Source organism: Dunckerocampus dactyliophorus, chromosome 4 (assembly GCF_027744805.1).
Source record: "Dunckerocampus dactyliophorus isolate RoL2022-P2 chromosome 4, RoL_Ddac_1.1, whole genome shotgun sequence".
NCBI classification, from domain to species: domain Eukaryota; kingdom Metazoa; phylum Chordata; class Actinopteri; order Syngnathiformes; family Syngnathidae; genus Dunckerocampus; species Dunckerocampus dactyliophorus.
Window position 1 is genome coordinate 37,027,125 of NC_072822.1, and position 12,798 is coordinate 37,039,922.

General features: G+C 45.7%; 2 protein-coding genes across 6 annotated transcripts; both read left to right on the forward strand.

Moving 5' to 3' along the window:
• Positions 1 to 645: 645 nt before the first annotated feature.
• LOC129180522 (gastrula zinc finger protein XlCGF8.2DB-like) lies at positions 646 to 4,820 on the forward strand. Of its 5 annotated transcripts, none has more exons than XM_054775100.1 (3): positions 646 to 922; positions 2,342 to 2,498; positions 3,471 to 4,820. In XM_054775100.1, the coding sequence occupies exon 3, from the start codon at positions 3,482 to 3,484 to the stop codon at positions 4,613 to 4,615; it is 1,134 nt and encodes a 377-aa protein (XP_054631075.1). In that variant the 5' UTR covers positions 646 to 922; positions 2,342 to 2,498; positions 3,471 to 3,481; the 3' UTR covers positions 4,616 to 4,820. The 5 variants fall into 5 exon arrangements, with proteins under 5 accessions (XP_054631075.1, XP_054631072.1, XP_054631076.1 ...); XM_054775098.1 differs by lacking the exon at positions 646 to 922 and adding an exon at positions 2,780 to 2,960 and having other exon boundaries at positions 2,494 to 2,498; XM_054775097.1 differs by lacking the exon at positions 2,342 to 2,498.
• A 2,493-nt stretch (positions 4,821 to 7,313) lies between these two features.
• LOC129180519 (zinc finger protein OZF-like) lies at positions 7,314 to 12,574 on the forward strand. The gene is made up of 2 exons (XM_054775085.1): positions 7,314 to 7,590; positions 8,394 to 12,574. Exons 1-2 carry the CDS (start codon positions 7,413 to 7,415, stop codon positions 9,722 to 9,724), a joined length of 1,509 nt encoding a protein of 502 aa, XP_054631060.1. The 5' UTR covers positions 7,314 to 7,412; the 3' UTR covers positions 9,725 to 12,574.
• Positions 12,575 to 12,798: the final 224 nt, after the last annotated feature.

Genomic DNA, 12,798 nt, shown 5'->3' on the forward strand with positions numbered 1-12,798 from the left:
GCAAATGCCAATCGAGCTCTACGGTGCTGGGCAGTGAGCACAGGGCCCACTACAGGACGTCGGGCCCTCAGGCCACCCTCATGGAGCCTGTTTCTGATTGTTTGGTCAGAAACATTCACACCAGTGGCCTGCTGGAGGTCATTTTGTAGGGCTCTGGCAGTGCTCATCCTGTTCCTCCTTGCACAAAGGAGCAGATACCGATCCTGCTGAGGGTTGAAGGACCTTCTACGGCCCTGTCCAGCTCTCCTGGAGTAACTACCTGTCTCCTGGAATCTCCTCCATGTGTCCAGGTACCGCAGTGATGCCCTGGTCCAGATCTGGGAGGAGATCCCCCAGGACACCATCCGTAGTCTCATTAGGAGCATGCCCCCACGTTGTCAGGCATGCGTACAAGCACGTGGGGGCCACACAAACTACTGAGAATCATTTTGAGTTGCTACAATGACATTTTAGCTAAATGGACCAGTGTGCTGCATCATTTTTTCACTTTCATTTTTGGGGTGTCTTTGATTTCCCCCCTCTATAGGGTGATCATTTACATTTCTATCAAATTATTTGTAATTTGATTGGGACCTTTTTGGCAGCCCTTCTTTCTTTTCGGCAATCTTCAATACCGCCGCCAGATGGCAGCAGTGTAAAGTCAATGATGCTTTAGAAGAAGAAGAAAAAGGCGGAAGCTAGCAAGGCTCCCGAGACAAGAAGGACGAAGGTGACGACGTGCAGCCCAATTGAAGCACATTGAAAATGTTTAAGGAGTCGATAAAGGAGCGACTAATGGCGGCGGCTGATGAAATATCGGCGCTGTTTGAGAGAACGATCGCGTCGTACGAGGAGGAACTTTCCCGAACGAGAGAGGAGAACGAGCGACTTCGACGACAACTGGAAGCTGATAGCAAGACTGGAATGGAACTACAAGTTGGAGGTGTGTTCTCATGTTCGCCAAGCACTTTTAAAATACTTTATGTCGGTAATATGCGGACTGCGCCGGTGAAACAACAACAACAACGCCTTTATCTTCCAAGATGGCGGCCTCCGTACGCTAGCTAAGGACAATATTCTTAATAGAGCTACGTTACTTCGTACTTATTCATAAAATCAAACGTTTTGTTTTTTGTGTCTATCACATAATCAGCAGACCGCCAGATTATTCAAAAATACAAATAATGGTCTAGTGGTTAGCATGTTGGCCAACACAGTAACAGTCTGGAGATGGAAGACCTGGGTTGGATTCTCTCTTGGGCATTTCTGTGTGGAGTTTGCAACCTTCTTACGCACAAATCTGTTCTTAAAGCCTTCTTACGAAGATTTTTGGCATTCATGAAACGTGTTCTTAACTCACAGTTCTTAGATCTAAGAACAAATTGTACGAACGCTCAGGAGGACTCTTACGCATCCTATTGCGCACGAGCACCCCCAGATAACGACATGCGCCCCCAGCCACGTCTTGAGCCACAGCACGGGGCTGCTGTATTAATTAGGCAGCGTCTAATCAAATGTAACCACAGAAAAAATACATTGTCACACACAAACTATGTATTTTGACTTTATTTGTCCATCATGATTGTGGAAATATTTTCTAGAGTTTCTGAAATGGTTTGGTTTCTGATTGATGGCCCACCTCCCGTTTCCTCCAGATCCCTCCGGTGCAGTCCAATCTTTTTTTTTTAGTCTATTTTAAGTCAAAACACTTCTTTTTAACCTCTGCGGTGGCGCGTTTCTCCGTGGAAACGGCATTTATGTTTCCTGCAATGGCGCTCCATGCCGACTCTTTTTGGATGGCCTGATGACCGGTGGATACACGTGAAAATAAGGTGGTCTTGTGTTCGCTCACTCCTTGTAAAAGCACCTCTATTTCAGTAGAATTGAACTTTTTCTTTCGTTTGTTGTCCAGCTGCTCCTCAGTCTTGCCCTTGCGCGTTGCCATCTCCGCCTCCAGCTGCCTGTTGCGCACGGCACATTTTTGACCTTATATGGGAAATAATAGGCGGTGACCTATGCAAATTAGGGCTCACATGCACGGGCATCGCAGTTGGCATTCATCAACCTAAGAACACCGGTGCCAACGATTATCCCTACTTAAGAACATGTCGTGAATGTGGCGCAGTTTCCAACCCGCGCCTTCTTAAGTACACTTCTTAAGAAGACTTTTAAGAAGATGTTCGTGAATGAGGCCCAATGACTTTATCTCATAACTACAACTTTTTATCCCTTAATTTTTACTGTTTATCTCATCATTTCCTCTTTTTATTTCATAATTATTTTAATGGTGGAAACGGGCTTCCATTTGTTTCGGATGGGTGTTTCCCAAATATGATACAGTATACACCTGTACTGTGTTAAGTGTGCGGGACTCATCTGCCACATCCAAAATGGCGGAGACGCTGACAGGCCAACCAATGAGGCGTCGACGGCCGGAACGCGGCCCGCTGCACTTCCGCTTTGTGATGGGAAACTCTATTCGTGTTACTGCCTGGGCTTCCTGCGAGTCACTCGCTGAGGTAACGCCAGTACTCAATTCACTAATCAAAACGCGCATGCGCAACACATTTCTTCCTGCATGTAGTCTTTTTTTAGTTAGCTAGCTGTAGCATGGGTGAGTAAGTGAACGAGTTAAAGAAGACGAGCACTCGTGAGTCCCGATTGTGTGTACATAAACTTGATGTTTTTTTTTAACGACTCGTTCATTAATCGCACATCTCCGCCGCCTTCCAATCCGTTTGGTCGAAACGGTGGCGCAGCAGAACATCACCAAGTGTAACCGAGCAAAACAACAACACAGGAAATGTTGGAAGAGTTGGTGAAGGAGCGACTAATGGCGGCCGCCGATGAAATATTGGCGCTGTTTGAAAGAACAATCGCGTCGTACGAGGAGGAACTTTCTCGCACGAGAGAGGAGAAGGAGCGACATCGACAACAACTGGAAGCTGTTAGCAAGACTCGGATCGTGTTACACACTGCGGGTATGTCAATGAACACACGAAGTGAAGTAGTTTGATATTTTAGAGCCACAAGCTCCTCTGTATATGGTAGCATAGCATCCATCATGGCGGCCGTCGTCTTTTGTGTTTGGTCGTTTTCACTACGAAAGCAGTGAAATACCGCCACCCTCCGGATGGGAATGGTTACTGCATCTTAGCTACAGTCAAAATAACTGACGAGCATTTATGTACATTGCGCGTTTGTTAATAATGGTGACGCCGCGATATTTGACGAGGACAAATCTTACAGGTGGAAATCCAACTTTAATAATAATAATGATTATAATACATTTTATTTACTTTACATTTTAGCAATCTCAATGTGCTACAGAGTGACAAATATAGAATAGAAAAATATGGAATCAAATTTAAATTAAACCTATACATTAAATTTAAAATGAAATAAAATATACTCATATTGGTAATAAAATATATAAAAAGAGAAATGGAAAGAACAAAAAAAGACATCTGAGTTACTTTTTTGTCCTCCAGATGTCCAGCAGATGATTGGTGGTCAAGAAGGTCCTCCTGGGCCGCAGGGGGGCAGCTCCACTTTGAAGCGGGAGGATCCCCAGCCTTCCCACGTTAAAGAGGAAGAGGAGGAACTCCGGATCACTCAGGAGGCTGATCACACCGAGTTGCCGCCGACTGGTGTCTCTGTGAAGACTGAAGAGCACGAAGGGAAACCACCTGAGTCATCACAGCTTCATCACGGTCTGAGCGAGGAGCCTCGGCGCATGACAACCGAAGCCGATGGAGACCACCACGCAGACAACCTCCTAGCTCCACTGTCGGATAGCGAGGCTTCGAGCGGTGGTGCAGACTGTGAAGGTCGCACGAGGGCTCACACTGGCGACAGACACTCGGCTGAAAAACGTTTCAGCTGCTCGGTGTGTGACAAAAGATTTTCTCAAAAGGTTGTTTTGACTCGACACATGCGGACGCACACGGGAGAAAAACCCTTTAGGTGCTTAGTTTGCGATAAGAGGTTCACTCAAAAGGCGCACATGCTCTCGCACGTGAGGACGCACACTGGGGAAAAACCTTTCAGCTGCTCAGTTTGTGGCGAGAGCTTCTTCTACAAACACTGCTTGACTCGACACATGGGAACGCACACCACAGAAAAACCCTTCAGGTGCTCATTTTGTTGGAAAAGATTCACCCAGAAGGCATACATGGAATCACACGTGAGGATACACACAGGGGAGAAACCCTTTACATGTCCCGTGTGCGATAAAGCATTCTCGCACAATGCAGCCATGGTTTCCCACATGAGAACACACACGGGAGAAAAACCTTTCATGTGCTCAGTTTGCGGCAAAAGCTTTTCTTCAAAGAGCAATTTGGCGCGACACTTGCAGACACACACTGGCGAGCAAACCTTCAGTTGTTCAGTCTGCGGTAAAAGATTCTCTACTGAGTCCGGCATGGTCGCGCATGTGGCGACGCACGCAGGGAAAAAAGCCTTTGAGTGCTCCGTTTGCCCGAAAAGCTTTTCCCACAAGGGCGATTTGACTCGACACACGAGAACACACACGGGAGAAAAACCTTATCGGTGCTCAGTTTGCGATAAAAGATTCTTCCGTAGATCAATTATGTTGTCACATGAGCACATACACAGGAGAAAAACCCTTTAGTTGTTCAGGAATTCCAGATGGAATCACATACGAGAACACAGACTGGAGGACAAAACGAAGAAATGATGACATCTGATTGGTTGGAGTTTTCCTCACCTTCCTTCTTTTGGACTGCAGAGATACGTGTTTGTGTGAACTACCATAAGTCAGATTTTTTTGTTTGTGTTGCATACATTCTTTACAATAAAGGTCATTTTGATTGTGACCTTGGATAGCGTGACGTGAAGAAGGAAAAAAACCCATGGAGCACACAAAACACCTTATCAGCCACCTGAAACGCCAGCGCCGCAGGGTTTGAAAAGTGCAAAAGGTTTGCCAGAGACCTCCATGGCCTCACGAGGCTGCTCGGAACGTGTCCCGAATACAGTGCACCTTGCTGGGCCACGGCAGGTGGCTTTTCCCCTCTGTACTCTGGTTCTCATGGTAGTAGTGATGTCATCATACTTCATTAGGACAAAGCAACAAAACCCAAATTGTTCCAGTCCTTCTTAAAGGCCGATATAAAAAATGTTGAGAAAGTTGGCGGAGGTGCGACTAATGGCGGCGGCTGGTGAAATACTGGCGCTTGCTCATAAATTTATGATTTTTTTTTTTATTCTCGTAAATTTCAGACTTTATTCTCCTAAGTTTATGACTTTTTTTCCTCATTAAGCCTTTGTTTCTCATAACTTCCTCCTTGGAAATTTGCAATTTTATTCTCATAAATTTCCTACAGTGATTATTTCCCAGCTCCCCCACAGTGAAGCAGAAGGCGGGTAGGCGAGCTAGTTTGTCCTTTCCTGGTGGTCGTTCCCGCCTGAGTGGACTGGGCGCGTGCAGAATAGAGATGGGATTTATGGCTCTTTGGAGGGAGACGGCTCTCGGGAGCCGTTCGTCTCAAAGAGCCGTTCAAAAGACTCTTGCTTGTCCCGTTACAGGCGAGGGCTGTTGACGATTTCATCTTCAAAGTATTTCAAATTTCTGCTTGTAAATTTTCTTCTCGGAATCATGACTTTATTCCCATAATATTCTAACTTTTCCCCCAAGCTCATTTTCCAAATGTATTTATTTATATTTTGTTTCTCGTAATATTACCACTTTTTTACAAAATAAGATATTCTTTCCTTTAATATTTCAACTCTACGTTACTAAAATGCGATTATTTTTCTCATCATATTACTCATGTATTCACTTCAAATTGCACCTTTTTTCTCATTAGAATACAACTTTTTTGTCCCGAGTTGACTTCAAAAACACATCAGATCTAAACTGGGGGAAAATGATGTTGAATATGTTTCCTGATAATAAGTGGGTGATGTATTAGTAACAAAATGATGCCACATCATTTGATAGAAATGAAAATGATCACCCTATAGAGGGGGGAAATCAAAGACACCCCAAAAATGAAAGTGAAAAAATGATGCAGCACACTGGTCCATTTAGCTAAAATGTCATTGTAGCAACTCAAAATGATTCTCAGTAGTTTGTGTGGCCCCCACGTGCTTGTACGCATGCCTGACAACGTGGGGGCATGCTCCTCATGAGACTACGGATGGTGTCCTGGGGGATCCATGAGCTCCTGGACAGTCTGAGGAGCAACCTGGCGGCGCCGGATGGACCTAAACATAATGTCCCAGAGTGTTCTATTGGGTTTAGGTCAGGTGAACGTGGGGGCCAGTCAATGGTATCAATTCCTTCATCCTCCAGGAAGTACCTGCATACACTAGCCACATGAGGTCGGGCATTGTCGTGGACCAGGAGAAACCCAGGTCCCACTGCACCAGCGTAGGTTCTGACAATGGGTCCAAGGATTTCATCCCGATACCTAATAGCAGTCAGGGTGCCGTTATCTAACCTGTAGAGGTCTGTGCGTCCTTCCAGGGATATGCCTCCCCAGACCATCACTGACCCACCACCAAACCGGTCATGCTGAATGATGTTGCAGGCAGCATAACGTTCTCCACGGCATCTCCAGACCCTTTCACGTCTGTCGCATGTGCTCAGGTTGAACTTGCTCTCATCAGGGAAGAGCACAGGGCACCAGTGGTGTAGTTGCCAATTCTGGTGGTCTATGGCAAATGCCAATTGAGCTCTACGGTGCTGGGCAGTGAGCACAGGGCCCACTACAGGATGTCGGGCCCTCAGGCCACCCTCATGGAGCCTGTTTCTGATTGTTTGGTCAGAAACATTCACACCAGTGGCCTGCTGGAGGTCATTTTGTAGGGCTCTGGCAGTGCTCATCCTGTTCCTCCTTGCACAAAGGAGCAGATACCGATCCTGCTGAGGGTTGAAGGACCTTCTACGGCCCTGTCCAGCTCTCCTGGAGTAACTACCTGTCTCCTGGAATCTCCTCCATGCGTCCAGGTACCGCAGTGATGCCCTGGTCCAGATCTGGGAGGAGATCCCCCAGGACACCATCCGTAGTCTCATTAGGAGCATGCCCCCACGTTGTCAGGCATGCGTACAAGCACGTGGGGGCCACACAAACTACTGAGAATCATTTTGAGTTGCTACAATGACATTTTAGCTAAATGGACCAGTGTGCTGCATCATTTTTTCACTTTCATTTTTGGGGTGTCTTTGATTTCCCCCCTCTATAGGGTGATCATTTACATTTCTATCAAATTATTTGTAATTTGATTGGGACCTTTTTGGCAGCCCTTCTTTCTTTTCGGCAATCTTCAATACCGCCGCCAGATGGCAGCAGTGTAAAGTCAATGATGCTTTAGAAGAAGAAGAAAAAGGCGGAAGCTAGCAAGGCTCCCGAGACAAGAAGGACGAAGGTGACGACGTGCAGCCCAATTGAAGCACATTGAAAATGTTTAAGGAGTCGATAAAGGAGCGACTAATGGCGGCGGCTGATGAAATATCGGCGCTGTTTGAGAGAACGATCGCGTCGTACGAGGAGGAACTTTCCCGAACGAGAGAGGAGAACGAGCGACTTCGACGACAACTGGAAGCTGATAGCAAGACTGGAATGGAACTACAAGTTGGAGGTGTGTTTTCATGTTCGCCAAGCACTTTTAAAATACTTTATGTCGGTAATATGCGGACTGCGCCGGTGAAACAACAACAACAACGCCTTTATCTTCCAAGATGGCGGCCTCCGTACGCTAGCTAAGGACAATATTCTTAATAGAGCTACGTTACTTCGTACTTATTCATAAAATCAAACGTTTTGTTTTTTGTGTCTATCACATAATCACCAGACCGCCAGATTATTCAAAAATAAAAATAATGGTCTAGTGGTTAGCATGTTGGCCAACACAGTAACAGTCTGGAGATGGAAGACCTGGGTTGGATTCTCCGTTGGGCATTTCTGTGTGGAGTTTGCATGTTCTCCCCGTGCGTGTGTGGGTTTTCTGGGTACTCCGGTTTCCTCCCACATTCCAAAAACATGCATGTTAGCTTCATTGGAGACTCTAAATGGTATGAATGTGATTGGTTGTCTATATGTGCCCTGCTATTGGCTGGACACCAGTCCAGGGTGTACCCCGCCTGTCGCCCAAAGTCAGCTGGGATAGGCTCCAGCATGCCCCCGCGACCCTAAAGAGGAGAGGCGGTATAGAAAATGGATGGACGGAAGCTAACAACATTGCTACCCCAACATCTGCTGGCCGAAATCGTAACGACAACCCGGCCCGCACCTTTGGTAGCAGCGCAAATGTGAGCAACGTTGAACAGAAATTCAAGAAAATCTGTGTGGGGTGGCCCAAATGTAAAAATCAATGAATGTATGGGAAACGCTGATGTGGCATCACGCGAGCTCACGTGCGTTTACGTCGTTTGTGTCCTGCAGACGTCCGGCAGCTGATTGGTCATCAAGAAGAACGTCCCCCTCAGCCGCAGCGGGGGCGCTCCACTTTGAAGCAGGAGGATACCCCGCCCGTCCGTGTGAAAGAGGAAGAGGAGCACCGGACCCCCCACATGAAAGAGGAAGAGGAGGAACAACGGATCACTCAGGAGGGAGGGGGTCTTCCAGGGCCGCAGCAGGTCGATGTCACCACGTTGCCGCTGACGGTCGTCTCCGTGAAGACTGAAGACCACGAAGGCGAACCGCAAGCAGACAAGCTCTTAGCTCCGCTATCAGATAGCGACGACGTGACGTCACACTCCCCAGAGGAGGACGACGGTCAGTCTTTGAGCAGCGATATGGACGGTGAAGGTGATGTGTGGACTGACGATAAAAAGAAGGCGGGTAAAGAGCGCTTCACTTGTTCGTTTTGCGCCAAAGGCTTTTTTTATCAGAGCTATTTGACGCGTCACATGAGAACGCACACAGGAGAAAAACCTTTTAGTTGTTCAGTGTGCGATAAAAGATTCTCTCACAATGTGTCCGTGGTGTCGCACATGAGAACGCACACAGGAGAGAAACCCTTTCGATGTTCGGTCTGCCACAAAAGCTTCTCGATGAAGATACACGTGTCGACACACATGAGAACGCACACGCAGGAAAAACCCTTCAGATGCTCAGTTTGCGACAAACGATTCACTCAGAGGCCACACATGTTGTTACACATGAGGAAACACACAGGAGAAAAACCCTTCAGGTGCTCGGTCTGCGATAAGAGATTCACTCAAAACGCACACATGCTGGCGCACGTGAGGAAACACACCGGCGAAAAACCCTTTGGTTGCTCCGGTTGCGAGAAAAGTTTTTCTCGCAAGAGCGACTTCACGCGACACTTGAGGACGCACACGGGAGAAAAACCCTTCAGATGCTCGGTTTGCGACAAACGATTCGCTCAGAAAGAAACAATGGAATCCCACATAAGAACGCACACGGGAGAAAAACCCTTCAGGTGCTCCGTTTGTGACCAAAGGTTCACCAACAATGCGTCTGTGGTCTCGCACATGAGGAAACACACGGGAGAAAAACCCTTTAGTTGCTCAGTGTGTCACAAAAGCTTCTCTCACAACGGCACCATGGTGGCCCACATGAGGACGCACACGGGAGAGAAACCTTTCAGTTGCTCAGTTTGCGGCAAAGGATTTGCCCAAAAGTCAAACATGGCGTCGCACATGAGAACGCACGCGGGAGAAAAAGCCTTTCGGTGTTCACGCTGCACTAAAACGTTCACTCTGCACGACACGCTGGTGTTGCACATGCGAACACACGGCGGGGAATAAAAGTTCCTTTGGCCTCTTTCGGGTCGCAGACGTGTAACGTCACACGTGAGAAGTAAGCCAATTGTACGTAGCCTTGGCCTAAATGACACGTTCTCAAGCATAAAAATGTCTAAAGGATCTAAATAAATGAACTAAAACACAAATTCAAGCCTGAAGAAGCGTTCTATTTGTGAACGTAGTATTCCACAATGGCCACTGGGTGTCGGTGTTCAGCGAGACGGGCACCAGACTCCTCGCTGAGGTTCCCTGGGGGACACATTTACTGTGACACTCCTCCAGCAGGAGTTTTATTTACAACTTACACGGCTTATTTACTCTTATTCTCTGTACTCTATATTGGCTAGTGCCAGTGTAAAGCCAATTTAAAGTACGCTGTCCAGAAAACAACAAGCAACTGCCAACATGTGTGATCTTATTTATGTCTATGTCTTATTTTCTCTTATTATGTCTACTACATTGGGTAATAGGAGGGTAAACGTGACTATAGGGGTGTTATTTCATGTCTAGAGGGCTCCAATAAAGCTAAAAAGTGAATTAAAAAGGTAGTACACAGGTTTTCTATGTCTTATATGTCTTATTTTCTCTTGTTATTTCATGCCTTGAGGGCTCCAATAATGTTCAAAGGCGTATTTAGAAGGCAGTAAACGGTGCGCTGGCCCAAACAGAACACATAGTGAAGGAATAACAGTTTGGAGACCACAAATAGGTGGCCTACTGAGGGGCCCTGCTCTATATTCTACATGCTATGTTCTATGTTACTGTAATATATTGTAATAAAACAGTGGATGTTGTTACTTTTAGAAGTTACTTTCAAAGGACCGACCAAACACACTCACGGCCACGGCGCATGGAGACTAGAGATGGGATTTATGGCTCTTTGGAGGGAGACGGCTCTCAAAGAGCCGTTCAAAAGTCTGTTGTTGTAGGGCCGTTACAGGTGCGTCCAAAGGTTTTTCCTCCGGCCAGGGCCACATATGAAAAATGAAAGGATGCCACGTATATGCCATACATTTTTCCCAAGCTAATGTTCCAGAAAGTACAACTTTATTTAGTTTGTTTTTTTCATAGTATGACTTCAATATTTCAGCTCTATGCTACTAAAATGAGACTATTTTTCTCATAACATTCCCAGTTTGTCATAAAATCGCACTGTTTTTCTCGTTTGAATACGCCTTTCTTCTCCATGTTTTCTCTTAACATTTCAAGTCTGGGAAGGTGGCACACCGGCTCCTTCCTGTAGGTGAAAGGGGCAACAACAACAATTAAACGCCTTTGCATGGTTACCATTTCTCAGATGGATATATTGTATTGTATTCTATTATTGTATCTATATATTACACACCTTATTACTAGACTGAAACAACACAATTAGCTGATTCAAGAACATCTGCAACCTAAAATGAATGCTTTTAGACAGAAATCATAATCTGATATGTAAAAATGGACCTTTGCATACTTTAAGATGTCTGAGAAGATGGTTGGTTGCTTGACAAACTGATCTTTGCTGTTTTTTCCTGGCCTCTTGAAGTCGGAGGGAGCAGATGCAGGAGTAGAAGGATGGAGGATGTATCACTGCCCCAGCCTGAAAGAAAATAAATCATTTTGAAACAGCTAGGAAATAAATATTTGAAGTTATTTGCGTAATACAGAACTGTTTCTACTGACCACAGCTGTCATCAGGTTGAGGTTCAGTTCCTGACAGCAACTCATCGATGTTCTGCTTTTGTGGGAGAGTCTTGCAGTCTGCAATGACTTTTGCTTTGAAGACAGTTGACCACTTAGCCAGGAACCTCTGAGAAACTTCATCAGCAAACATCATTGAGAAATCCTGGTCAATCTATGATCAAGACATGAATATTTCATATCCTGCAGGCCTACAGGTTTACAAATGGTTGACGTAATGGGTAATCCAATACTGAACTAGTCCAAATACTCAAGATTTCCTTACCAATCCAGGAACATCAAGGAAGCGAGGGAACACATTGAGGACAGACGATGATACATCTTCCGCTTGGATCATATTCTGTCGATACTGGAAAGTTGCTCTCATCTTCTTTGACCACGGATTCATCGGTTGAATGTCTTATTGTGGATAACGTGTTGGAGAAATGTATATAAATGTTATCATAAATTTGTCTTAAAGAATGTATTCCTTTGTTTAAACCACTATAACATCTGTGTGTGTGTGTCTGAGCAGTAAAGTTTTATGGGGCTACGGAGAAGAAGATGAAGGAACTCCTCTTGACCGCATGAGCGCTCAGCTGATTTTGTTCCTCCCTTAGTCATGTTTACTTGTTATCTTTTCTATGCACTCATCCACAGAGACTCTTTGTAGATCAAGAAGAACAAACAGGAACTGATAAACAACATGTGCTTGGAATGTTCTGGTGTAACTGTTGGATTTATGATGTGCTTTCTTTTATCCACCGGACCTTTTGAACCTCCTGTTTCTGAGCCTGCTGCATGTTTACAGATTCACACTCTTGATTGTTTGTTTATGTGAACACACCCCCACATACACAGTTAGATACAGATTGTATTGTCACGTTGCAGCTGTTGTGCTCCCCCTCCCCTTAGAGCTCCAACGTGCTCTGTGTAACTAGGGAATCCCCAACAGAATAAAAGGGAGGAGAACGCAGAGTTTACTCAGAACGGATCGAGGTTGTAAACTGAGTACATCTCTGTCTGTTCTCCTCGCGAGTAAAAGCAATCTTGTTGTCTTCTTTCTTCTTTCTTAGTGTGTTTAGAATGTTTTAGGTTGCTTGAACCTGACATTAATTTGGTCCTTCGAGCCGGATACCAAGACACCTGAGGATTCCAGCTGAGGAAACGACAACCAGAAAGACCGTGGCCACGGCAAACAGACCCTTTCTGGGACTGGCTCTTGTTTCACTGGCTGGAGTCTGATGGTTGACGGTATACCTCGGAGAAGGAAGACAACTTGGTGAGTTATATTTCCTTAGGGGGGATTAAAAGAGAATGAGTGAAACGCGTTAGGACAGAGCGGAGTCAGTAAAAGCCTGCTTAGAGTGAAACCTTGTGAATACTAGTCAATGGCAAGTAATTGAAGGACA

Bases quoted from the DNA above. Each gene is read 5' to 3' on its own strand.
- LOC129180522 (XM_054775097.1), top strand. From the start codon at position 745: ATGTTTAAGGAGTCGATAAAGGAGCGACTAATGGCGGCGGCTGATGAA. The intron at 923-3,470 runs GTGTGTTCTCAT...TTTGTCCTCCAG, and splicing joins AATGGAACTACAAGTTGGAG to ATGTCCAGCAGATGATTGGT.
- LOC129180519 (XM_054775085.1), top strand. From the start codon at position 7,413: ATGTTTAAGGAGTCGATAAAGGAGCGACTAATGGCGGCGGCTGATGAA. The intron at 7,591-8,393 runs GTGTGTTTTCAT...TGTGTCCTGCAG, and splicing joins AATGGAACTACAAGTTGGAG to ACGTCCGGCAGCTGATTGGT.